This window comes from Penicillium chermesinum (genome assembly GCF_028974085.1).
Source record: "Penicillium chermesinum strain IBT 19713 chromosome Unknown utg000003l:1.0-5111272.0:1.0-5115320.0, whole genome shotgun sequence".
In the NCBI taxonomy this organism is placed as follows: Eukaryota; Fungi; Ascomycota; class Eurotiomycetes; order Eurotiales; family Aspergillaceae; genus Penicillium; species Penicillium chermesinum.
The window spans coordinates 4,777,924-4,804,546 of NW_026695313.1; the positions used below are offsets into that span (position 1 = coordinate 4,777,924).

The following is a 26,623-nucleotide window of genomic DNA, read 5'->3' on the forward strand; positions in this document are numbered from 1 at the left end:
CTTGAAGGATGATTTCCTCCGTCTTTTGACTGAACCACATGCCTATACCCGGAAGCATTCAGTTTCAAGTCATAGCGAAGACACGGTATCATCAGCTTGAAACGCCACCCATCACACCCGAGATCTCAAATACTTGTATAGCCCATAGCATGCCGTTGCATGATTTTTCCTCCAAACTGAACGAGGAATATTTGATCAGGTGCTCTCTCCCCCACTCAAACTAGGACTATGTTCCTCTCATTGTGATGTACATATTTCTGGTTCAAGATACCAGGAGAAGCCAGTCAAGGGCGAGTTACTCGGCAGAAGAGCCAGCTTTCTAGACGCACGACATCTGAGCTGGTCAAGAGGAAATTATAGACCGAGAACTACCAAGTCCTTGATAACTTGAATGAGTGCATTTCTGTCCCAATACGGATGGTGAGGAACCCAAAATCCGGTGCTCGTGCTCTCCGGGCTTTGATGATATCTACATTGACATATTCATTCTTCATGGAACATCAATTAGTATTCTGTCAGAAAGTTCAATAATTGTATGGAACAAAAGGGTCTCCAAGATCCCAACATCAAAATGCTACTCCACGGTCGCCTTCCAAAGTCACTTGAGAGAGATCGCCATCATGACACCAGGCGTAAGTCATGACCTCATTCTCGTCAAAGCCATTACCGAAGTCTTCAAGTACCACAAGACTCTCCTCATCTTGGGGCAGTGGATTTTGAAGGTATTACAGGTCTTCTAGCCTGCGTTGGAAGACCTGATTGTCTCATATTTCTGTAATGAGTCATTCCACACGATATAATAGCGAAGACTAGCGGACATTCACGGCCCATTCCCTGAGGGGCACACCAGCATACGTGGCATATATAATGGACACATTCAAATGGCTTAACTGAGTGATTATCAGTATGGGAGCAAGCGAGGATTAGCCCTCTGAATAGCCCATAAGGCCCACGGTCCTATAGTATTACCAATTCCAAGGACCGCGGGAAACACCAAGCCTACTATGGCAATTCAGCTTACGCTGTGGAGGCTTGGACATGGAGATAAAGGACTAGGTCGTGGGAGAAACATTTGCACGTGTCCTTCATCAGACTTGGCTGCCGCCAGTTTAGTCTTTGCTTATGGGAATCTCTTTTCTCATATCTCTCCGCACGTGGATAATTGCGCAAAGTTCTGAAGGAATGCTGAAGCATTGGTTATTGAAGATAGGCAGTCCTTGTAAACACAAGGACCCCAGACACATACCTCTCACGTGACACACTGCGCTTTAAGTCTATGACCATTTTATTGAACTGCCCGTTTCTGCCAAAGATACTACCCGCACGAAGAACCCCAGAGTCATCATGAGATAGTCAGTTTTGAGTAATAATTTCGGGAGAAGGCATATTTCTGGCAGTGCTACAACCCAGGATAAGTATCACATACGCTCTCCCAAGTTACTATGATTCCAATGACCACTTCATCAGGCGGAAACAGGCAGAAACAGGCGGTAAGCAGAGGGGTCTCAAACTTAAGTCGCATCACCGTCAAAGTATAACCCCGATGGCTACAGAGTCCGTGGATCCATGACCCACTTCCCCACATTCACCAGACGACATGCCAACGCAGTTCCTAAGCCTGCCCGGCGAGATACGCAATCAAGTATATAGACACGCCCTCGTACGGCAAGAAACCATTGGCCTGCAGTATGGTAAATGTACAGCCCGCGGCATCATACCCAATCTGCTCTGTACAAGCCGACGGATCCACCGCGAGGCTCTGCCATTCCTATATGGCGAAAACCGGTTCGCCTTACTTGCTCTGAATAGGGTGATGGCGGGGGAGATTGCCAGATTCCCAGATCAAATCGGGCCCCGCAATGGCCGCTTTATTGAAAGTGTTCAGATCTGTCATCCTATCTTCCGCAATCTGGGCGATGATGCGAAACTGGACGAGAACTGCGTGCAGCTGCTTTCCAGGCTGCAGAGACAGTGTCCTAATCTCAAGACCCTTATTATGTGTCCGAAAAGCACGGATTTTGTGATAAGATTGCAGTTGGCGCCGCTGGTTCCTGTGAATCCGAGTTATATCACCGAGTCGCTGTTGTCCTTTGATGGCCGTCTGAAGGCTATTCCTTCGCTTGAGGAGATCATTGTTCAGGTTTACCAGGATACGCCGCTTCTTAATTTTCTCAGAGGAATGGAGCCGCGAGGCTGGAGGATTGATGTGCTCGATGCAGTCAGTCGACACAGCGACGACGAACTGCAGGATAATGTCTTTGGACGCATTGCCCCGAGCCCACTAAGAAGATCATGACACTCTGAAGATAGAATAATGGGCAGAAGCGAGAACAATACAACTCAACGTTGAATCCGAACCGGGCAATAAGCCTGTTCCCTCCGGACTAGCCCTAGCACATATGATACAGCGACTTCCCCCAACACTCATATTGTGACAGCCATCCACAGATCGACTCCCCACCATCAAGCATGCGACAGGTACCAAACCACAAATAGTATTTCACAGCAGACCCGATTGCAATACATACAGGCATAAAATGGATATATACAGAGCCAAACCAGGCACAAAAAAACCCGCCCAGGCAAACCTTGGAACCACCACCAACCCGCATAAGCCCCCAAACGCCATCTGTCGTCATCTTGCCCTCCACAACCGGTTTCGTTCTCGACAGAGCTGATCGGAATCGAGCCCAGGCTGTCAGGCCGCAGGAAAATTCGTATTCCCATTTTCAGACTTTGGACATGTAGCCAGACATGAATCGGAATGTACAGGCCTTGCTAGCAGGGGAGAAAGATCGTGATTGGACCTTGATTTTAGCTGCAGCTTCTCTTTTAGAAGTTCCTCTTTTGTTTCGGTTTGCTCGGGCTCACTCTCGAACCTCCTTACTGCGACACCATTTGTACGCGCCAGTGAAAACAAGTCAAAGCCATCCCCTCCCGCCTAATGCAGATGCTTCCAGAAAAGTAAAACAGAACGCCACATAGTACAAGCCTCCAAGGGTAATGATCATCATAGTCAATGTCGGACATTCAGAAATAACAGAGAAAGGAAAGATCAGGGCCTCCAGGGTAAGATAAAAAAGGGGGTAAATCGGACCCGCTTTCTCCCCTGTTGACCGAGTAAAAGGGACAACGAGATATAGAGGGTCAAGGGTTCGAGTAAGAGAGAGAAAGGGAAGAGAAGAAAGTTTGAGAGGAGAAAGGGGAAAGAAAAGTGGGTATCAAAAACAGTAGAAAAACACCAAGGACTTAGGTGATCAGAAAGTCCATGTTCATGTCGTGGATAATCTTCTCCCAGTCCCAACTGTCTTCCATCTTCGTATCCATGACCTCCCACACGCGTGAAACAACCTTGAAAGCCGGCTCGATGTTGCGCAGGTTGGAATACGCCTTCAGCGAGTCGAAGCCGCGCTGGATGCGCTCTCGTTGATGGGTGTTGAACGCCGAGCAGCCCAGCAGGAAGAGTGGCATCAGCACGATACTATAGGCCCCGGCGTCCTCGGGGAGGCGGTCCAGGTATGCCAGGCCGTCATCGACTACTTGGGCGATCTTGTCGCTCGGGCGCGAGGGCCGGATCGTGCGGTATAAATACACCCAGGTGGTCTGGCGGTAGAGCTGGGCCAAGCACCAGTTTGAGGTCTCCGGCTCGTGCGACGTCTTCCAGTTCCGGATCGCGGTGTCAACTTGAACGGCTTCACTCAGGGTCTGGTAGTCCACAGCGGGCTCGTAGCCGGAATTGAAGCGCTCGCGGATGCGATCACGGAGTTGTGTGATCTGGGAGATATAGTTGAACAGTCCGTCGAAGACGCCGACGAACATGCCCGCCCGGGCGCCAGGCACGAAATCCGGCAAGTGCATGCCGCTTTGGAGCAGAGCCGGGCGACGGTCCAAGGAGGTGAGCGCGTTGGAGACATCGTGGTACTGGAAAAACTCAACGATAAATTGGCGGAACTTCTCGTTGCGGGGCTGTTGTGAAACAAGGAGGTATCGCGCTGCGTCCATGTGAGGCCTGTACTCGCCGTTTGTTTCACCTTCGCAGATCGTATTCAAACTCAATGCGATTGTCGACGCGATAATCGGGTCCTCGACTAGTAACTTCTGTTCCTCATCTTCCGTACCTTGCGCCGCCGACGCGGACGACGACGAGGCCGTGATGTTGTCCTTCAGATCCTGAATCGCACGGTGGAAGTGGTAGTATTTTCGCTCCTTCAGCTGCGGCTCTGGATCCAGGCCGGAGAGGTGGGATCCCGACAGGCACATGAGCGAATGCATCAATCCTCGATGTTGCGTCGCCATGGGCAGCAGAATCTCCTTAAATGGGTTGGAATCATCGTTGATGAGCGTTAAGACGCGACTAAAGCCGTATACAAAATGGTCGAGGAAACGCCGATCAATCTCCGTTTCAATCCCGTCAATGAGAAATGGGAGGCTTCGCGGTACAGCTGTCAGGGACGACTGGGTTCGGACAACTAAGAGCACACGGGTGGTCAGCCTGGGGGTCCTTTTCCGGGGGGGGGGGAAGACCCTATTTCTTTTCCCCCTGCATGGGGGGAACCGGGGGAGCCGAGGAGACTGCGATCCCCGTCAGGATTGAAATGCGTACCATCAGCCATCTTCTGTCGTCCGCTCTTCCAAATCTCCTTGGGCGGATATCCCTCACACACGACCGCATTCTTCTGGCAGTTGAGACAGCTGTACGCGCGCAGTGTTAGTCGGGAGTTCCGAGAATGCGATGTTCGCGCCCGGGACCACTTACGCAGGCTTGTGCTCGTCGCACTTCTTCTTGCGGCGGCGACAGGTTATACAGCCAGTCTTGGACCGGCCCTTGGTGACCTTGGCCTGACCCCCCGGCGACGGCAGCGGGTGCTTGCGTGGACGACCACGTTTCCGTGGAACAGCGACGGGAGCACCCGGATTTTCCTGGTGTTCGACCCCCACATCCGACGCCTTGATATGTCGCAAATCCTCCTCCTCCAGTTCCTCGACCTTGGGGGGGATGTCGATCTCCGGGTCGAATTGTGAGGGGTCGAACATCATGTTGGGATAGTCCTTCCCGTCTGGAGAACGGTCGGCGCCCGGCCAGTCGGGGGATTCGGTGGAGGTATCATCAGGGCTGGCTCCGGTGCTGGTGCTGGAGGTGCTCGCTCGCAGGTTGATTCCGGAGGATGAGGGGTTTCCGGCGCAACCCTCGTCCTGCAGACCCGATCCGTTTAAAACGCGGTGTCCGAGTAATGGAGAATTCTGCATGGACAACATTGAACATGGGTTGTCCGCGGGTGGGCACCCGTAGGTGAGCCTCCAAGACTTTACTTAAAAAGTGTGTTTTTCTTTTCCTCTTTCTAGTACGGAAGCGAGGGGGGGGGGGGACTAAATAACGGGGCCGGAAGGAGTTAGGCGAGGGAAACGTGGTAATGGTCCCGGGCGGGGACGAGAGGGGAAAAAGGACAGGGAGAAAGAGGGGAGAAAAGTACGGCCAGAGAGGGGGGTCAGAAGGGAAGTTATATAAGGTAAAGCGCATATGTCCAGGTGTGAAAACGCCCACAGAATTCAATATGTAATGAGAACCCCAGAAATGAAAAGCTGTATTGCCGCATTGAGGATTTGGGCAATTTAGGGGTTACAGGCGTCTAGCGAATGGGATCCGCCTGAACACCCAGCGCTCGAAATGCCTCGATCCATTTAGTCATTTTGTTCTTTTTTTTTCTCTTTTATTTATTTTAGGGCCCTGGATTTATCTAATTTGCCAAACGCATGTACGTAAAATAGACCGGGGGATCTGGGGAACCCCAAGCAGAACCCGTGCCCAGCACGGGCTCAAAATAGTAAATTGAATCGGAACCACAGGCCGCGAGTCCACGTCTGAGGTCATACGAATGTTCGACAAAACTCGTTAGAAAGGTTAAACTTTGCATTGCGGGGGAGGCTGCCAAGCATGTTGAATCAGACGCCCTGATTTGCAGTGAAGAAGCGAGGAGAAAAATGGGGAACATGAAAAGAAAAAGCAATTTTTTCTTTCGCTTCCCATGGGGCTGGCCCACTGGCATGATCCGCGGAGGTACTGGATCGACCGTGAACCCTAATTCGTACTCGCGGGACGATCTCGCATCGGACCAGATGACGATGTCTCTCCCGCCAAAGTAGGCAGGTGAAAACCGGTCTCCGTGCAAATAAGTTGTCGGAGCTCCCCGATGCGCAAAAAGGGAACTTCTACTGGGTGGCGGATACTCCGTTCGAAAGACACTGGGTCGGTAGTCGGAGAATGTGGAAGGAGAATAGAGAAGACAAAAAGGAGGCTATGGCAGTGCCCTCAATCGGGGTTAGGCGAGACTGAATCCTTATGCGACCATTAGGGTAATAGTAGCACGAGATGGCATTATTCCCGTCTCACGGCCATTGGTAGCTTAGAGTTTTGCCTCTTCCATAGTTCGATGAGAATGTGCCTCTCAGGTCAACTAGTGATACTCGGCAGTTTAGAGGTTTCCCTTTTCTTTCCTTTTTTTTTGGTTTCTTTTTCCAAGGCGTGTTACTAGGATCAGGAACTTAAACGAGCCGAGCTGTGGCATGCTTCTATATGGAGGCAGGCAACAACCAGCCACGACAACTGCATCCGGGATAGTGCAAGGGACAGTTCATACACGCGATGGTCTCGCACGAGCCAGGGCTATATCCACAGTACGCCCGGTCGATTATAATACCCATTACATCTCATAATTAGTCGGCCATTCTTTTGGCTCGGATTTTAGTTGCAGAGGGCCATCTGGACCTCCCTGCGTCCAGCGACAAAAAAAAATAAAAAATAAAAATAAAAAAAGAAAATTTCTCTTTCCCCTTTTCGAAAGCCTCGAGTTCTCGAAAACCTGTAGGCAAGCGCCGCACATGCCCCCCCGCCCCCCACCTTACACTAATACGACTCTGGCATTCGGTCTGGGGGCGAAAGGATAAACATCAGGTTTCACACGAGGCGGCTTGGAGATCCAGCTCTTCCCGCCTCGTTACGGGTTCTCTTTCCACCCCATCAAGCCCATTGGAAACCTGAACGCCTCGGAAATTTGGGGAAGACCAATCCCATGACCAGGCCCAGGCGCGTGTGGTGAGCAGCCAATCCCAAAGGATCGGTCAGCATTGCAACTCGGTCGTTACGCAAGGTCACCCTTTTTGAGCACAACACCGACAATCTGGGGTAAAAGAGAAAGTGGGCCAGATCAGTTGGTTACCTATTTTTCTTTCCTTTTTTTTGGTTTCCTGGAGTCGTACTACCCAGCACAGACATCCGCTGCAGGGAATCGACAGGGTTCCGAAGGGGGTACGTATTCCTGCGGGGGCTCCACTTAGGTGATGCACCAGGTCTTTTAACTACGTGCACCTAGGTGCACCCCAGACAGGCAGCCTGTCACTCGAGCGAATCCATCGTTATGGGGAGAAAAGAGGGGGAAAGGCAAGAAAAGAGGAAATGATCCTCACCTGACCGCTTCCTTCCCGTGAGAGCCGAAGACTTCTAGACCCCTTGAATTTATTTACTTTTTTTTTTTTACGCTGCATCACATCCTACGGTGTCGGAAATTCCCAGGGTCTCCATCTGCCGTAGTGGCTTTAGATTGAGTCGAATTCTACTCCGTAATGAGCGGCTATAAAAGGTAATCGACGCCTTTTTCGCCCGACAGCTTGGGCCGTGATATGTGGTGTGGTTCCAACAAGCTGCCCCAAAAGGGGGAAGTGGCGAGCGCCCTATAGCACTTGCAGCGCAAGGCCCTCGGAGCATCTGCCGGGCGACAAACAGGGTAATGGACTGTTACTTACTCCGTAGCAGGCGAAGGTTTCTCCGGTAGCGAGTGGATGATCCATGTCGCTCACTGACCACCCTCTGTCTCTCTCCTCCCCCCTTCTCGTATAACCCAGAAAGGGACCCTAAAAAGGGGGAATCGGGACTCCGTAGCCGGGACCTTTCGCCTTTAGGCTTTTGAACTCGGACCTTTCAGCTTTGGGCTTTTGTTTTGGTTGGGTCGCCAAAGAGGAGGCCAGGGTTTTCAGCAGCGATCCCCTCGCTAGTGGGATGTAGTTGCCTGTCGAGCTCTGCTAGTCGCCTTCTGGGCTCAGGTACCGGCAACTCCTCCGGGGGCCACTATGTGCTGTGCTTCCCCCCCAACACGAGTTATGCAAATCGACGGGGCTGGGTCAAATTAAAGCAATTTCTGGTTTCGACGATCGGCCTGCAATATCATGATCTGACACTAGGAACCGCGGATGGGGCCAATCACTGCCCTGCAACCTTCGACAAGGCCGATGCCCTTCTACAGGCCACCCTTCTTTGTCCTCCGTACCCCGCGTGCACATCCCTGAAAGGGGCTAAGAGGAATGACATGCGTCCGCCTTTTTTTGTAAAATCCCTTACGCCTCGGATGTCCCTTGCCCTTCCGGTCGCATTTCCCATGTCCCAATTTCTCTTTGTTTGGCGGGTCTTTCTAGAGGAAGGTTAGTCCCGCCCAGTGGAGATGAACCACCGGCTGCAACCGAAATCTAGTGGTACGCAAAGTGCAGGGTTTACCGGTCGCACAGGAGCATAATGATGCTAGAGCAGTGGAGATGGGTATCAAAAAATTTTTCAGAGCAAGCACAGACGACTATGAAGGCTTTCCACCATCGATTTCCTAAATATCGGGGCTTAGCCGTACCTGGCGCTTGTTGCGGATTGCATGGTAAAAGAAAAGTGGATGAAGATCCACATGACCTTCGTGCACGCATCGAGAAGGTGAGCCGAACCTCGTCACTCCCATCAGTCCCGAATATCTCCCGAAGATCAAGACTGCATTGGACGACGTGCAGAAGCTGAGATCTTTGACCTCCACTCCTGCCAGCCGCTGATTCGTCGTATGGACGTGATTTAGCCCGTTTAGGAAAAGGCGGGGGCGAGGAAAGGCCCAAAACAGCTAGGTGGACATCCAAAGTCAACCTGGGAAAAAGCAACGAGAGCAACCCCAAACAGTAGGTCAGAACCGGGGGCCCTCCTGGTGGAGTTGGGGCCTTCGGTTGCCCCGGGGCGTAATGTGGATGCGGCCTTGGGAGAATCGAGAAAGGCCTTGCGCCCAGGTGTTCTAGAGCCCGTCCTATGATCGTTCGCATGATTCCCCCGTCTTCGCTGCCTAAGCCTTGTTCAGCTACCGTCCGTTGGTTCATGACTTGGGGTTCTCTCGGAGGCTAAGTGCACCGGTGCTCCACTACGGGCAGGACGGATCGATCGAAAAGTCCTGAAAATGGAGAACGGAGAACGATGTAAAACACGCTAATCAGGACCGTCGGCTGGTCGTCGGCTACGCAGTACTTTTATACGGGAGGGTGTCATCGTGTGGTCTGACAGAATGAGGCCGCAGAATACCTTCCAACTCAGTCTCTGGCCCGCACAAAAATACGTAATAAAAAAGGTGAAAAGGAATAGGAAAGAATGGAAAAGAATGATCCACAACCTCCACGGCTCCACGGCCATGGGCCAGATCCCAATAACTGCAGGGGTAGGTAGCGGTTAACGGGTTAGATGTCCACAAGAGTGCATGACCTGGAGAATGTCCGTCACCGACTGGATCCGACCAAAGAGACAAGGCGATCACGGCGATCCAAAAAGCATACAGTTGGTTGGGATTGCGCTGGTTCAGGATCCACTGGCGCAGCGTTGTCGGTTTCTATTCGGTCGTATTCGTCGCGCAACTCCAGCAGCTGCCGGCCCCAAGTAAGGAAACGCTGGCGACATCACGCGACGTGGGAGGCAGATGGTTCGCCCCCAGGTCGATGTTGGCTCCTGTCTTTGCGCAGGACTTCCGGATCCAGCGCTGACAGCGTAGTTCGGTTGTAGGCATCAGCAGTGAGAGTGTTCAAGCCGTTTCTTCGAGGGAGCCTGGTGAGCAAGATTGGGCTGAGACATTATTTAGCCGGACAGAGGCGGATGGAAGGATGTGGTCGGGGCCAAGGGCCAATCCCTGCCATACATGTCTCTGCTAATTTGGGACATTTTAAGAGAGTATGAGAGGTGGAAGATGCGTAGACGCTTGGTACGGCTGCCGACGCTGAGAGTGAGATGTTCTTGCAGAGAGTCGGCCCTGGCGAACTTGAATCTTCCGGTCTTTCCAAAGTCATAAATATTGAGTGCCATCAGAAAGGGAAGAGCATCGGGAGTGTCGGTCATCCTCCGAAAGGAAGACTGAACAAGTTGCTCGAGTGTCTGCTTGTCATCCCAATCTTCGGTAGAGACAAGCAACCCCGTCCGCGTACATCAATAGCGGGGATCGGCAGGGTACAATTCCAGGATGATATTCTTCCCAGAGCATTGATAAGATCGGCTTTGGTAAGGCGGACATTTTCCTCGGTAGGTAATGAGATCCAGAAAGTCTCGGACTGAGGCGAGTTGAACTTGGTGCATCTCATGCACCGCTAACCACCCCTTTAAATACACTTACTAGGCCACCAAGGTCCCATCTTTGTTCCCTCCAGGGGCTAGATTACGTATGACTGGGAGGTATTCCCGAGGTCCAAAATATACTGCTTACCGGTCGCTGTTTGCCCAATATTGGTGGGGAAAATCTCGTAGAGCAGGAATGCTGTCTGTTCCCAGGTCAATCGGATCTTCAAAGCTCTGTATGTTCTGTCTGTTTCTCAGCATCGAAGACGAGTAGGTGATGATGAAGGGCCGTGCAGAGGATCCCTGCCATTCGCCCTAACAGCGCTACTGGAATGTGATGAGCTGTACAAGACGCTTAGCTCGGCGCCTCCCTTGCCCCCGCTTCATTTGTCCTAAGAGGCTGGGAGGTCTCTCGTCGCAGGCAAAGCCTTCCGAGATATAGCCATGTGAATTCAGCTTTGAGCGATGGTCCTTTTGGATCGAATATCGAATCAGGATACACAGCCTGCCAAGGCAGCTTCTTGGGATGGTTTGGATGCGAAGGCGAAGAAGGCAGCTGTCGGTTAGCAGAGAACCTGGGAGTTTGAAGGGGAACCTGCGGGGAATTGCTCAATCTATCCACGAATAACCGAGCCACTTCTTCGAGCCAGTGAATCCGAATTTTTTGCGAGGGTCAGAAAGCAGTCCCTGTACGGCGTTGCTTTGTTTGATGATCGGTCCGCGGTGGGCTTTATCTCACTCTGCTGCAGTTGTAAGCTGCGGCAAGGAGATAGTCACCGAGAACATATTGAGATTGATTGAAAGACATGGTGAACTCTCCGAGCGGGACTTTGTGTCTATGCCTACAAGACTCAGGTCTCATTCAATATGGAAACTACGCTATAGGGGAGCTCAATGAGTCCTCGGGGCTTTCAGAGATAAGGATTTGTATCGCGAACGTGGACCATGCTTCCGAACGGATGTCCCACTATAGGGGGCTCTATCAAACCGGGCGAGAAGTGCTTTGTTATCACTACACTTCATCCACCGAGGAAGACGGGGCTGGTGAAGATAGTACCTATAGCTCAAGTGACAGGGTCTTTGAAGTCCCTTCTAATACAGCCATGTCCGGTCATACAGAGGCCGACGCTATGTTTGGTTCTGGGCCGGTTGATAGCACAGCTCTCAAATATGATCTGGCATTCCAGCAAGGTGCAGCAAGGAATCTACGTGATTACAATCGATTCCTCAACAGGCAGTATCCCATTCTTCCTCTCGGATAGATTGGGTTCTATTGAAGCCAGCAATTTGCACTTGGAAACCCTATGTACCGCCTTTGGCGGCTTTTGGCTTAACTCAAATTCCCTTCAGCCTCCAAATAATGAGCTGGAGGTTGTGTTAAACCTTACAAACAAGACAGGGTTAGATGCTCCTTCTTCCCTGTGCGGGCTATTCTTACCAGGCTCCGGGTTGGAAGACGTATTGGGCACTGGAAATGGCTAGAGGTAAGCGCCTCGTCATCGTACTAAGCAAACGTACGTCTAACGCCTTGGGGAGAATATCCAGAGAACTCTGGTTCGTGGGTAGTGGACTGGGCCGATAATTATCTACTCGCCATTGTTGTTGCCGGACACAGATACAACAAAACGATGTATGCTCTTCCTGTGCGCGGCGTGTTTCAGATCAATTTCCAGAGATGATGATAAACCTATCCCAGTCATTTGTTGCTTTTGGCAGTCAGTGACTTAAAGTGTCACTGAGCTCCTGCCTCGAAACGGTGCAGATAAGTCTTTTTTTCTTTTTCTTTTTCTTTTTCTTTTTCTTTTTTTTTCTGATGGCATACATGGGCACTCTTGTGTTGATACATGCAGCTTAGAGAGGGTACCTTAATATCGCTAAAGCCCTTCTCAATGCAGGATCAGATGGGTCTATTGCGGATCGGGACGGAGAGGCTGTATTAATTATTGTTACAGAGACGGGAAATTTCCGGATTGTCAAGCTCTTTATCGAGAAAGAAGCAGATGTCTCTATTGCCGTTCAGAACCAAAAAACTGCGTTGCTACTTGCAGCGATGAGAGGGTGGGACGTTGACATATTAACCCTCTTCACGGCTGGAGCAAATACCTCTCATATTAACAGACATGGCCTGGAAGCAAATGGATTGGCTGAATCAAGTTCCTATTCCTCTATTGTAGAATTTCAATTTCTCGGCCAGAATATCTCTGGCTTGAAGACGAGCCGGGGTTATCCAGACCCCAGTCCAAGGGAAGCAATCGAGTCCGAATTCAAGCAACACGAAATCTCAGAAAAGGGACAATGTGGAAATAAAGTCTAGAAGAATGGCGATATGCTCCTTTGTCACTTCTTTTCCCCGTGCTCTTTCTGCTTCTTTTTGTGCCTTCAATGAAGCTACACCTCGATGTACCTTGTATGTGGATGGAATTGCAGACTGCGTATGTGTCGAAGCATGGGCCGAGGAAAGGAGAAGGTAGCTTCCTTTTTTTCGCTAAATCAATTAATACCAAAGGAATAGCCCCATGACAAGCAGCCTTTATACTCTCAAATGAGCCAACGCAGTATTGCAACCGATGGATCCTACGGTCACCTCCAGTACTTGAATCCATTCCTCAGGCTCAGGAATCTATCCTATAAGAAACCCCATATAAGGCAAATTTTTTTTGGATGAGATTTTTCCAGCTTTTGCTGTTAGGCTAAGCCTGAATCAACACTCAGGTCAGTTCTTTTTTGCAATCATCTGCGGTTCAAATAGCGTGCTAGGAGTAGTTAGTCGATCGCTTTGGATTTCTTGCCGGTGTTCCCGTTCTCGAGTCATATAGAAGCTCTTACTACTAGGAATGTGGAGATTACCGAGAAGCTCCTCTGTCATAGGTGGTGTATCAAGACTGTGAGCGAATCTCCAGGGGTGTCATGCCTGACCTGCGAATTGGCTTCAACTTGAAGCCTTACAAGTGCATCGACTTTCCAATTCGCGTTTGTGACTGGGCTATGTTTTCTCATCATTTGCGACCAATACAAGTAGTAATATATAACGGCCCGCCAGCCTCAACAAAGCACTGTAAGTCTTCAAGGGTTCGCATGCGCATGCTCAGAGCTTAATGTGTCCTCATGATTCCAAACTCAACCGTCGGCTTGAATTGGACTCCTAGTCTACAATGGACCATACAGATACTAGAAAGAGTAGTGAAGAGCCAAGTGAGAGTCCCATTGACTGAAAACCGAAGTCCAGAACCGTATCCCCGTGTACCCATTCCCAATGCATGACAATATGAAAAGAGACCCGTAACCATGACCGAGATCCAATCATACAGATAAGAACAAGAATGCAGATAGCCCCCGACCCATGCAAAATATGCTAATAATGACCAGCATCAAAACAGAAACAAAGATGGATATCACATAAACACGGCAGAAAAAAACGCCCTGCACCAGACCCGAGACTCCAGGGGAGTGCGTAAAATAGCCAAAAACGGCAAAGCCAAAACATGAGGTCGAGCAAAGGCTGACGGGGAACCGGTCTAATTTTGGAGAGCGTAACAAGAACAACACGAGCCTCCTACGCCGTGAACACCCGGTCCAACTGGCGCAACGCCCGCATATCCTCGCCGCCGAACCCGATCTTCTCATTCGGGATATCCCGTGGTCCGTCGTTGCGCACCCCATTTGGACTATTGTGTCCATTCGGGCCAACGGCCGAGGAGATCGGGGCCAGAGAAGTTCCATTCATGAGGGACCCGATGCCAGGAACGATGCCCTCGGCAGGTTTCGGGGACGTGCCCAGCGGGCCTAGCTGCTGCAGGGCGTGGGGAGGGGTCTGCTTGACCATGTGCGGGCTCTGGGGGGGTGGCAGAGGGCCCGCTTGAAACGGGAACGCGAGGGGATGTGAGTCGAGGATCGGGAGCAACTTGTACGTAGGCCCGGGGGGCTCTGCTCGTGCGGAGCACGAGGCGAGCGGCCGGGGTAGAGCGGTGCAGCTGCAGGGGGAGGCCCCGGTGGGCCTGACGGTGCGACGGCGTCGTGGTGCATTGGACGATCATAGACCGGGGCTCCATGGGGTGGAGGAGGAAGTGCATGAGCGTTGGGTGGATGAGGAGGAGTGTGATGGGGTGGCTGAGCATAGGGTGGTTGGGGTCCAGTGGTCCCTGAAACTGGGGGGCAGATAGGAAGCGCCGCCGTATGGTGCAGGAACGGTCGGTGGTGTGGCCAGGGGGGTTGGAGGCCAGGCATACGATGGCTGGTACGATTGACCGTGCGTCGCACGCGGGTACGGGGCCATGGGGTGCGGAGTGATGGGGTAGGCAGCGCCAGCCATGGGGCCGCGAGTAACGACAGGGAGATTCTGCTGGTCATTGACGGTGGACTCAGGATACAGGCCCTTCTGAGGTCGGACATGGCGCAGAGCAGGGTCGGTAGTAGGTTGCTGAAGCGAAAGGGCTGAAGAGTGTGCGCGAGCGTAGTAGCTAATGAGGTGCAAGTGCTGGCCAGTAGAAGTGGTAATACTGAATGATTGCTTCATCAACCCGTCGGGCTTATATCGGTAACCATCAGGTCCCTCATCGGTGCCGTCGCCTCGTTCTTCATCGCTGCCTCTGCTATCAGGAGTCTTGCCTACTCGTGGTGCTGGTTGCGATACACTGCCGCCGCCTCGTTTGCCTTCCATTTCGCGATATGTTAAAAAGCTGCCAGACACTCGACTTGCGCTCCATGATTTGCCGTCAGTCCATCGTCGCATGCCAGCTTCTCGCTCATCCCAGACGAATACAGAGCCGGAACGGATCGACTGGCGTTCTTTCTCTGAAAGTCGGCGTTGTACCCGGGCAGCAGGCCGATGCGACAGGCCTCAAACAGAATTATAGCGTCCGCCGGGGTGCGGACATGTCCGAAGTAGGTCTCCATCCAGAATACTTAAGCAGCTTGAAAGCTAGGTGGAGAGACCAGAGGACCGGATCTGGAAGGGGAGGGGAAATAAAGTAAGAGACAAGAGGCGGGGAGGACCACTCGTATAAAAGTGAACCAGGATCCGATTGCTGATCGGGTATGGGGTAGGCTGAGCAGAGATGGGTTAAGACCGGCGTATTGAGTGGGTAAAGGCCGAGCTTTTTTACGTCACCCAACAGGGTTACTGGGTTTAGCGTAATTTTGTTTTTTGGAGAATATGGTTTTTTTTTTGTTTTTGGCTTTTTTTTTTTTATCCTTTTTTTCTTTTTTTTTTTCCTTTTTTTGCCCCTCCCTTTTTCTTCTTTAAGGGATTTCCCTAGCAGAGAACGCCTGCAGAGATTTGGGGAAGTGGGCCAGTGGATTCAGGTGTCAAGAATGCCGACAGGAATATCTGTTCTTCTCCAGGCAAGATGGTTCAGATTCAGGCTCGTAGGACTCAAATTCAAAGGGAATCAAGGAGAGAAGCAAAAAGGGGAGGAAACCGAGGAATAGCCCTGAAAGAAGGTTGAAATAAAGAAATAAAGAAAAGAAACCTGAATCGGAGATTGCTAAACGCCGAAGGTTCCAAGAATGGGAGGACTAGAAAGAAGGTTGCAGGGGGAGGTTAAGAAAATAGAATAGAATTTAAAATCTATACGGGTCCTAATAGGGAAAGCCAAGTGTCTGAAAAGGCGAGGGGGGGGGGGGAAGTGGAAAAATCAAAAAAAGGCCCCCCCAAAAAAGAGGAAGGCTAGTAATGAATCGCCGGTAATACCATAGTTAGTAGCCTCTCAAACAGCTTGAGTGGGGACGGGCAACTAAGGTTGACGATAGAGCGAATGACGATCCAAATGGCAGGGGCCACGGAAAGGGCAAATGCAAAAGGGTTTAGCGATTTGAAATCCGATTTCGATTTGTGACAATTTTATTCAAGTTTCTGCATGTAGTCCTAAGCTACAAAGACAAGGGCAGAAAAAAGCAAAACCTGAATCGTCTAAAAGGGAAAAAGAAGGAAAGGCAAAAAAGAATTAGAGCTGTGGCGAAGCTGAAGCGGACAAAGTGGCACATGTCGGTTATCGAACGTCAAAGCGAGCGTAAAAAACAGTGGCATTATACCTTGTTAGGTCTGGCCTCCTTGTTTTACTATTTTCTCATGAAGTAGATTGACCCCTTTCCCCCTAGAACTCAATACGAGCTCCTGATCCTGGAGGTCGTCGCTCACACTGATGCGGTTAAGGAGTAATCACGTCAAAGGTCTGGTCGCCATCCCTGTGCGAAGGGGGAGGCCCCATTTGTCTGGGTTTTTGTTCTTTACGAAGTGCACCATTTAGCCCGAGTGGGATGTGTCAGAGGCCCATTCTGGTTCGTCCAGACTGTATTGCTTGGAAGCTCTTGGAAGTTAGCCTTGGCTAATAAGCTTACGGCTTGACCCAGGATGGGAGAGTGGGGTTCGCAAAACAGGCCCAGTAAGGTTAATCCTGCGGCTTGGCAGTCCCTTGGCCAGGCATCTGAATTCCGCACTGCAAATCGGTTTATTACTATTTTTACTCGACCAGGCGCCTATTCCCAGTCGTGGTAATTCGTCGAAATTCCAATCCAACAGGAATCCAGCCGACAAGAATTGTAGGTAAACAACAACAAGAATAATGATAGTAATATACAAATTCCATATCTCTGAGGATAATCAAGGTACAGATTAAGTTGAAGAAGTTGAAAATTACAAGACCGCGTACCGCACCCGTAATCTGATCTGGGTCAGACGCATTCCCAAAGTGGCGCTCTGATCGCAGGAAAAAGGTGGTTAGTGCACGCTCATTGAAGCTTAAGCTTAATCCGACACGAGGAGGCCGGCGCTGAACTTTATGCTCGCTCAAGAAAGCCAGGCCCCCCCTTCCAGTTCTTTCGGTTCGCATCTGGCCGGAGGAATTTGGAATTGCGAAATATCCTTGCGCTTTCCCTCGACAAAGAGACCTTGGTCCTGGGCCTGGGCATGGATGCCCAGCGAAGAGGACACATATCCGGTGGGGCAGCTGTCTTTATTTTTTGCCTTGGGGCCCGAAGACTGGGATTGGCTCCGTAATAAATACACGGGATTCGGAGTTGGGAGCTTCACCAACCATGGGTCCTAACGGTCGTGTCGGAGAAGAGCGACGTCTCGGGGTGGACACAAGTCGGGGAATTATTAAGGAGCTGTGGACGAGACATGTCTCTTCCCAAGCCCTCCCCTTAAGCTGCGCTCGTACTCGTAACCCTAAATGGTCCCACAGTCTCAGGAACTAGTGGTAAAGGTGGCATAAGTGGGGATGGAGTCCTATTCATAATAGCATAAAATAAAGCACGGCTGTCTCGGCATCAGCCTCCTGCGTTCTGGCCAAACAGCCACTCGGAGCCATACGCTTGTAATTGGAGTCTATGGGAAATAAGGAACCGGAGAAAAAAAAAAAAAAAAAAAAAAAAAAAAAAAAAAAAAACAAATAATAATAATAATTACAGACGCCACATAAAAGGACAAAACGCCTCGTGACTCGTAACCGAATCCAATGACGCGGCCATAGTTTTGATTCTAACTGTGCTGACCGCAAAGCTTAGTGCTTGCCAACTCCGATAAAGAAACGAACAAGTGGATGCATGTGCAGGGGAGGATCATTTGAATCGACGCCTCTTTCCCCTGACCCCACTTGTTTAAAGGGTTACCCATGAGACACAGTATGGGTGTCCAACTGGGCCCAAATGTGCTTCGTAATATTGCAAAGTATACCCATGGACTTCACCTGTTCGCAGGTGTTCGTCTGTTTTGCCTTCGCGTTGTTCGAGGTAGAAATACACGAGGGTATTCCTTCCTGGTCGTTCGAGATGCAGAGATCTTCGTCTTTATTCCTTAATACTTAAGCCTTGCAGGGGGGCTAGAAAATGGGGGCTAAGCCGGCTTTCGCGAAGTACGAATTCAATCCTTCCGGTTTGGTGTTTCACCTCTGCAATATGCGAGTACTGTCTTGACCTTCGGTGAAGGGTTCGTGTTCCATGACTCGGGGGCTGAAGGGTTCAATGGGTCGCCTAAGCAGGATTTGATCCTAACCCGATCCTGTATGGCTATTGGATGCGCATGAAATGAACGTATCCAGCGTAGATATCTAATGGAAGCAATAGCCGATACTCGGCCTGAAGTACATTTGGCCGAACACGAACATCTGTCAAGGCGAAACCAATAGTAACGCTCCCATAGCCGAGAAGGCAAGATGATCGTGACAGGGCGGGCTTGAGCTGTCAGCCAAGGGTTTCTTTTTCTTTTCTTTTTTTTATTTTTCTTTCTCTTTTCTTTTACCCCCGTGCCCCATGGGTTCTCGCCATCTCATCTTTGGTTCGCAGAACCTCGCGCACGGGCCGATCTCTGGGGGCCTGGGTACGGCGTCTCGCCAGGAGCAGCCAGGTTGCGCGGCGCAAATACTATAATAGGGTTCGGAGGCTGGAATCTAGGCAGCTGATACTTCCTGACTGAATCTTTACCGTCTCGAACACCCAAGGAGAGCCCATGTCATTTACCTGCTGCCCGACTTGGTTCATTCCAATAAGGCTCCAGGACGCTTGTCAAAATAGACGTTCGAGCGTGGCCTGCATCGGGTGTCTCACGCGGAGTCAAGGTGCGACTTAATTGCCGCCATGGCTTGACCTGAACTCCCATTGACTAGGTAAGTGGAGTTCAGCCGTGTCACACGGCGGAAAACAAGGCCAGACTGACCCTCAACACGATAAGAGGGTACCAGCAGAGCACATACTGCGCCTTCTGCATATCCGCTTGGTCGCTTCCGGATATGATCGATGCATAAATCGATATCGACTTCTCGGTCAGTAGAGTCATTCGAGGGGTGATTGGACACAGCGACCGTTCGTGAAGTACAATAACCCTTTTCGGATCAGGCTTGCAGGGATCTAAAGAGGGGGGGAACGATAGCGCGTCAAATCGTGGAGGCTCGCCAATTTTAGAAGTCCGTTCTTTCCGGAGCACAAAGTATGCATAGTTAAGCCTCACGGAAAATAAGGGGCCTGGTATCGGATCGCACGACTCGGTTTATCCCAGGTCCAACCGCCCCTGGAGGAGATGCAAGATGCAGCCAGAGAGTCATCTGAACGGTCTTTTCTGGTTTTATTTTATTTTATTTTTTTTTTTGTCTGTTTTCTGTTTTCTGGTTTCTGGTTTCTTTTTGTTTTCAACCACATGTCACCCTTGCTTGACGTCCCATGTGGAAGATCTGTCAAGTGTGTGCACGGCCTCGGCCCCCTACCACTGATTCACGATGATCATCCGTATCCCGCATCCTACGCGCCCGTCCCTTCCACCCCCTCATACTCTATCTGGACAGTTCCCCCCGCAGCTAATTCCTGGAGTCTTTGGGTCCAATCCTCAATGAAGATCGCATGACAAGATGGGGGTCGACGGAAAGTTGTATACGAAATACTGGCGGACTTGACCAAAAGTCTCATCCCAGATTAGGTCCTAGCAGGGTGCCCAATGAGGATGCTCGGGGGGCAATATCCAGCCCGTTACATTTAAAGCTGAAAACGATACCACATTGGGAGTCGGGGCCAGCTTCATCCGACCATCCGAGCAGACTCCTCTCTTTCATCTCTCAGCCTGAGTGGGTCCGCCAGTGGGCTCCACCGCTCGCTAAGCATACTACGGAGACCCGCGGAAAGGTAGACTAAAGGCCCTTGCGGACCAAGCCGACACAGAGTTTGGAGACCATGCTTCTCAATTTCTACCAGTGGATTGCTGTTTCTGGATTGGCGGGTCCTGTGGGGAATTCACTTTAATCTGTTAGTCTTTGTTTTTAAACCCGCGGCCGGGCTCGGCAAACTGTCGTTAAGTCCGTGGTCGAGAATCCGCATCGTCCTTGGCATTGTAAGGCGTGATAGACTAGGATCGGGGTCCGTTGAGCAGAGGATTGCAGGGAGGTGATCTTGCGAAAACCCCGGGCTCCATGGGGGATTTTTGCCGGGCTCACGGATATATGTTGGGTAGGGCGTTGACACGGGTGATACTAGGGAGTGGTCGGCGCTTAGAAGATACGATGTGGGCACGCTACATGAATCAGGCTGCGCAGAATCCGATGTATTGCTTGGATTCAATTATGAGAATTTGTTGTCTTGGCTTCCCATTTGAGCAAATTTCCTGTTCGAGTATCCTGGTCAATAATCTCCGACTGGTGATCGTCTAGCGCGGTTTGCCTGAATCTCTTCTGACCACTCGGACGACGGCAAACCTAAGGTTTCAATCTCAGGAGGCGACATTAAATATGGTCGCGAAAGTTTAATCTAGGATCGGGATGAGCAGGATCAGCCGGAGAATCAGTGAGCCTATAGCCTCCTCTAGCTTGTTCCGTATACTCAGATCTCCCTCGGAGCGATGACGTGCCTTTGCATGGGCTCCAGTCGAGTTGGCGTCGGTGCGATCAACTCTACTTTAGATATGGTTGCGACGCGTTCTGTATTGTCACGCATTAATTGTAACCCTGGAATAAAGCTAAGATGTGATTCCGTGAAACGTCGCACGAGCTTATCTCCACCGGCATCGTCTCTGTCAATAGGCATTAGCATCCTTGAATAACGTGGCCCCGCAGTCCGAGTGGCTTGTCCACCTCTCTTCCAGCCTTCGAGCGGTAGGTTGAAGTGCCGACACGCCGACACAGTCAGTTTGACCAGCAGGCCTAGTCAGACGGGAGAAGACGGGTAAGCAAATTCCGCAGGCCAGCGATCTACAGTACTTTCTTAACATGAAGTTTTGAGTCAATTGTGACGATCCTTGCTCTGCCGCTATTTGCGACCAATGGCTTGGCCTCCTCGGTGGGTTGATACATCTATCACTTTTATTTACTATTTACGGGTTGAGAGATATTCGGTTGCCTCGACCCCCCCTTTGAACCCAGCCTCGTCTCCTCGGCTCATTGCGAACCATCTCAAAATTGAATCATCTCCCAAGCATGCAACCCCCCCCCCCCAAAGGCCCAAGATGGGTTTGAAAAGTGGGTTCCAGCCCCTAGTTCCACGAGTGGCAACTGTCATCGGCAAGCCTAATAGCGTCTATGGGTTCGCCGAACCATGGAAGGGGGGGCTTACCTCCTTGGACAAGGGAGGGAAAAGTGGATGCCTCGTTTTTCTTCCAGACTCCCCCATTCTAGGGGTGTGTGCACACAGGTTGATTAAGTTCGATTGGGTCCTCCCTTTTAACCTTAGAGTCCACCCGGCAAAACCCCCCAAATAGGTGCAACGAGCCGACTAATGTCTTAACATGAATCAGCATAACCATGTGGTGCACGGTTCTTTTTTTGGGTTTGATGTCCGGGAAAGTTAAACGTCCGAATACGAGACAAGAACCTGGACAGGATTACGTCTGAGGCTGGGGGAATTGCGGTCGGAGCCTTGTGTTGCCGAGAGACAAGAGCGGACTTTTCCCAGTGCGGAATCTCTCTAGGCTTCCAGTCAAGAACAAAGCACACAATAGGGTCTAAACCTTGAAGGGCCCATGTTGGTCATAAAAGCGACCATGTGATACGTCAGGCAGGGGTGTGGTCTGCATGAGTCGTTCTCGATGCGGACTGTGCCCGAACATCCTTCTTGCTTATGCTTAACCCGGGTAAGGTTGGGTTCCCTTCTTCCGCCGATCCTGGCGGGCTGAGTGGCATTAGGGTTACTCCTCGTTTCTCGCAAAGTCTATTCAATTGCCATTAGCAAAGACTGCCCCGTCAGGACTCTTTTTGTCCAGGAGATCTTGAGAGTCTTGATCAATCTCTGCCTTCCCCACCTTCCCTGGACCTTAGCATTCCAAACCTTGTAAGAAAGGCTCAAAAAGGGCTCATCCCTGTAAGGCAGCAGGTCGCAGGAATTACTCAATCAGGCTAGCTCCGGTAATTTATCAGCGCCTCGATCTGCGTATCATGTTGCGCTTGGATCCTGCTAGTGCACGTTGCTTTTTTTTAATCAGGGTTGGCATTGTTCGTTTCGAGCACAAGCTATTGTAGGAGTTATACACGTTTGTCCCGGGGGGGCTCCACTGAGGATTATCAACAAACATACGCCGATCCATGGATAGGGCGGTCAACTCGCATACCATCCCAACCTGGGTTATGATCTCTCCTTCTAGAGTGAAACTATATCCGCCGTCAGCCGGACGAATCCACCAAGTCCACTGCTGTTCCAGGTGAAACCGTGTTTAAGCCACAATCACTCTGACCGCTTGTACCGAGCTCCGCAATAAACAAGCAAAGCCGCCATCCAAAGGGTCCATCGTAATATAACCCGGAAGCACCTCCATCCGCGTTTTTGGGGCGGACCACGTTATGCCGTTGAACGGAGACCTCCGCATCCCGAGGTAAATTGTTATGTAGCGGGACCCACGTCTTGGTTTCGCGCAGCTGGCGCATAATAATGTGCTGCCCACGCCCCGGTTTTTAATGTTTGAACTACAGACGCCTCTCCCACGCTAGAGTGCTTAGCCTTGCTTTGGATCCGACTGCGCTTATGGACCGGGGCGCCTAATGACACATGTCCATTGCCGGAAATAGAGTGCCTTTCAACCCCCCCCCCATTCCTACCTCTGCGATTACATTGCAGCATGTCTCGCAGCACGGTGGCGCCGATTTCAAAATAAGACATCCTTGGAAAAAAACAAGAGAAGCACCCTCGGTTCCAGGATTATCAGCAGGTGCCAAGATTGTTGACTGGCCTATGTCATGCACGTGTGGTGGTTATTGAAAGTTCCGGTCTCAGCTCTTAAGGCGGCGATCAAGGAGGAAAATCCATCGTAGCCGGTCGATCTCACGCACAACGATGCAACCAAAGGGCTACTAGTAGCTGTAGCAATCAATTTTAAAAAACACTGGCGTCCAAACTAAATCCCACCCAGGCCACTCTCCCGGCCCCCGGCCCCCCCCCCCGCATAGCCTCGGAAGAATTGACAGCCCCAGGCTACTAAAGACCAGAAGAACATTGCGACTTCTATATCCTCCTATGAGGCAAGACCCCTCGGGTAGGGCCTAAAAGCAGGGCTTCTGTTTTGTGAGGGTGGTCAGCGCTTGGCAACCGATCCCATTCTAATCAAAACCACACTACTTCCTGTAAGACAGTTTGATACCCTCGGGTTTGGAGTGCGATAAGCGTATTTTGGGCTCCAGCAGCTCCTTGGCCCCAAGAACGGGGGCGACGTCGCAAATCCGCCAAATCAGACTTCGAGTCTGACATCTCGCCCGCTCGCGCGGACTGGGCCTCGTAACGAGCTGCGCGGGTGCGTTCTAGACCCCACGGATGATCGATTTGGTTTGCGGAATACGCTTTGCAGGGATATGAGGCTCTTGTTTCTATCGCGGAGTTATTTCCATCTCGGGATTGAATTGACTCGGACTTGCAGGACGCATTATTGGGATCTTGGTTGGCACGGCTTGATGTTGGTTAGGCCCGACATTTCTCTTTTCTCTTTCTCCTTAGTATGAGATGGAGGGGGGACAGTGGGTTTCATTAGTTGTGTTTTCGGATTCTTCGTCTATAGTACATTTCCAGACAAGTCGCAAATATGGTATGGTGTATGGTACAGGTGCCGGGGATCGACATAGAGGACAGCCTAGCAGTCAGCCCGTCGGAAGTACCGCGGGAATGCTACCACGTCGCGCACGCTGGAGACTCCGGACAAGTAGCTCAAGAATCGATCGAATCCCAAGCCAAACCCGCCGTGTGGCGCAGATCCCCACCGTCGAAGATCAGCGTACCACTGGAGATGTCCCAGGTCCTCATCTGCTGTGAGGTGAGGGTAGACATCCTTGTCTTTCTTGTGCTTGGATGGGTGCCCATCCTCATCGAGAGCCGGGGTCTTCTTGATTAGACCGTGCTCCCGCATGTTCTGGATGAGATTTGGCAGACGGTGCTCACGTAGAGAGCCGCCCGCGACCTCGGCGACCTCAGGGAAGAGTAGATCAAAACAAGCGACCGTATTGGTCCTTGTCGTGGTTGCGATAGTCTCTTCAGCCGAAGGAGCCATATAGAAAGGCTTCACAGCCTTCGGATAGTCGGTAACAAACACGGGGGGAGTTCTCGAAGATCTTTTCAACCAGGTATTTCTCGTGTTCAAGCTGTAGACCACTGTCCCAGATTGGGACATGCTCAAAAGAAACACCCGTAAGAGCCGCTTCTTGGAGCTTGGCAATGGCCTCGGAATAGGTGATGCGATGCCACCTGGGTCCATTCATCAATGTTTCCCACCGCTTATGGAGATGTGCGACGTTGTCGGCACGTCTTTTCTCAAAATCTTTATGCGACTCGCCAGTAATCGGCTCGGTTTCGCCTCCATGTGCAAGAATCTCCTGGCCGACAGGAGTCTCGTACAAGCGGCGGGTCAAGTCGCGGACCAAGTGCTCGACCTGATCAGTGAGAGCATCTAAATCGTACATGAAGTTTGCTTCGGCTTCGAGCATATAAAACTCACTCAAATGCCGTGGCGTATCACTCTTCTCTGCCCGGAATACGGGAGTGAGAGTCCAGACATTACCCAGCTCAGCCGCATAGGATTCAAGATGTAGTTGTGACGAGACGGTGAGGTACTTCGGCGACCGGAAAAAATTGTTGTCGCTCCCGTCTGCGGCCACCGCAGTACCGCGCGGTGCTAGAGTGAAGGTTTCCCCTGCGCCTTCGCAATCGGATGAGGTGATGATTGGAGGCTGTACTTGCGTGAACCCGTCGGGGTATGAATGAAAGGTATTGCCTAGCTGGAACAGGCATTCGGAGCGAAAGCGGGAGAGGAGAGAGTAGAAAGGTGTTCGCATGCGAAGATGGGGGATTTGACGTAGGAACTCGGAGCTCTGGTATTTCTTTTGGATAGGGAATGTCTGCAAACCGGATGGTCAATCTTGGGCATTGAAGAAGCATTGAAGAAGCTGGGCAGAAGTCCATACCGTGGGATCTGCTTCGCCAACAAAGTTCAGCGATTCAGCCTGCAGTTCATGTGATTGTGATGATTTCCCGGGGCAAGCTTTCCAAGTACCCTCGACATGGACAGCGACACCTGTAGTCAAGCTGCAAATATCCTGTTAGCGTCCGAAGATCTGGACGAGTCAGGAATCAGCTTGACACTTACTCCTCTGCCCGATTTGGCTTTAATGCGACCTGAACATTTTTACCAATGGACCCATCGAATACCTCTGCAAAGGCAATGTTCTTCTGCTTGCGAACCGACCGTATGATCCCATTGATCCCGACTCTTTGGTCCTCCATGCTCGCAGCCCCGTCTTTGCCGGACTTGAGGAGTTGCGCACATCGCAGTATCGGTATTCGCGGTGCATTGCGTGCGCTCAGCCTAGCGGCACCTGTGGCGAAGGAACGCCGCCATACCTGCATGGTGAAGAATCGCGTCGCGGTGGTGGTCGGAGTTGAACGCGGGCAAGAAAATCGGAGGTGCGCCGGGCCGATTAGCGCCCGCACCCCAATCGATCTGAAGTTCATATCCGTCCCTACAAGCACCAGTAGAACGCCAGGGTCTAGTGGAAGGTTGAGTCGCAACCTTAGAATTGCTTCTACGGAAATCCATGATGCATAAGAGAATGGAGAGAATATGAGATTTGTCTGGCATACTAAATGATAAGGGGGGGAACATCGCGTCCATAGAGCGTCAAAAAGTAGCAAAGATAGCCAAAATGATCCATAATGCAATACTCCAAAGACTATGAGTCCATCTTACTGACGCCGGGCATACGCCTTGCGCTCATCCTCGATCATTTCAATTGCATCCAGGAGGACACCATTTGAAGCGGCAGCATAGACTGCAATCCGGGCTCGTCCACCATCTTGGACAGTTCCGTATCCCATATCAATCAGGGAGTTAATACAGGTCTCTATCTTATCGTCCTGGCCACTGAGGCCGGGGCACTGGGTTCAGCCTGGTCATCTGTGGGAAAACTCCCGGGAATGCTTTGCATGGAACGAGGGCGGGATCGAGAGCGTTCTCTCTTATCTAGCCGCGCCCATGTATGTAGTTCACCTGAGATTCGAGGATTGTACATGGACGTACGTTCACTGGCCCGGCGCCTCAACCTAGAGGCATTGGATTTGCCGTCAGATGTCGGAATGTGATCTGGTCCCTGTCGCTCTGACCGATCATATGTGGAAGGGGCTAGGTAACCCATGGTGTTCGCACGACGCAGGCCTGGTCCTTCATGGCCCCAGAAATTTTCGGATTGCCGCTGAGCCCGCCAGGAAACATCCGCAGAAGTATTCATTCCTGCGAAAGGCCTCTGGTGACGACTCTCAGGCACTAGAACACGATGCGTCTCAGTGGAAGAGACATTCTGG

At 51.2% G+C, this 26,623-nt stretch overlaps 7 protein-coding genes across 7 annotated transcripts; 1 reads left to right on the forward strand and 6 right to left on the reverse strand.

Annotated features, from left to right (window-relative positions):
* Window positions 1-1,597: 1,597 nt before the first annotated feature.
* Window positions 1,598-2,296, forward strand: N7468_004777 (uncharacterized protein; the record flags this gene model as incomplete). The annotated part of the gene is made up of 1 exon (XM_058474074.1): window positions 1,598-2,296. One exon carries the CDS (start codon window positions 1,598-1,600, stop codon window positions 2,294-2,296), a length of 699 nt encoding a protein of 232 aa, XP_058333077.1.
* A 953-nt stretch (window positions 2,297-3,249) lies between these two features.
* N7468_004778 (Zn(II)2Cys6 transcription factor) lies at window positions 3,250-5,256 on the reverse strand (the record flags this gene model as incomplete). The annotated part of the gene is made up of 3 exons (XM_058474075.1): window positions 3,250-4,469; window positions 4,604-4,692; window positions 4,757-5,256. 3 exons carry the CDS (start codon window positions 5,254-5,256, stop codon window positions 3,250-3,252), a joined length of 1,809 nt encoding a protein of 602 aa, XP_058333078.1.
* Window positions 5,257-9,561: 4,305 nt separating this feature from the next.
* On the reverse strand, window positions 9,562-10,410 carry N7468_004779 (uncharacterized protein; the record flags this gene model as incomplete). The annotated part of the gene is given in 4 exon segments (XM_058474076.1): window positions 9,562-9,729; window positions 9,748-9,883; window positions 9,975-10,224; window positions 10,245-10,410. 4 exon segments carry the CDS (start codon window positions 10,408-10,410, stop codon window positions 9,562-9,564), a joined length of 720 nt encoding a protein of 239 aa, XP_058333079.1.
* A 3,527-nt stretch (window positions 10,411-13,937) lies between these two features.
* Window positions 13,938-14,207, reverse strand: N7468_004780 (uncharacterized protein; the record flags this gene model as incomplete). The annotated part of the gene is made up of 1 exon (XM_058474077.1): window positions 13,938-14,207. The coding sequence occupies one exon, from the start codon at window positions 14,205-14,207 to the stop codon at window positions 13,938-13,940; it is 270 nt and encodes an 89-aa protein (XP_058333080.1).
* Window positions 14,208-14,414: 207 nt separating this feature from the next.
* Window positions 14,415-15,041, reverse strand: N7468_004781 (uncharacterized protein; the record flags this gene model as incomplete). Its single annotated transcript, XM_058474078.1, has 1 exon — window positions 14,415-15,041. The coding sequence occupies one exon, from the start codon at window positions 15,039-15,041 to the stop codon at window positions 14,415-14,417; it is 627 nt and encodes a 208-aa protein (XP_058333081.1).
* Window positions 15,042-15,052: 11 nt separating this feature from the next.
* Window positions 15,053-15,277, reverse strand: N7468_004782 (uncharacterized protein; the record flags this gene model as incomplete). Its single annotated transcript, XM_058474079.1, has 1 exon — window positions 15,053-15,277. One exon carries the CDS (start codon window positions 15,275-15,277, stop codon window positions 15,053-15,055), a length of 225 nt encoding a protein of 74 aa, XP_058333082.1.
* Window positions 15,278-23,906: 8,629 nt separating this feature from the next.
* On the reverse strand, window positions 23,907-25,101 carry N7468_004783 (asparagine--tRNA ligase SLM5; the record flags this gene model as incomplete). The annotated part of the gene is made up of 2 exons (XM_058474080.1): window positions 23,907-24,477; window positions 24,542-25,101. 2 exons carry the CDS (start codon window positions 25,099-25,101, stop codon window positions 23,907-23,909), a joined length of 1,131 nt encoding a protein of 376 aa, XP_058333083.1.
* Window positions 25,102-26,623: the final 1,522 nt, after the last annotated feature.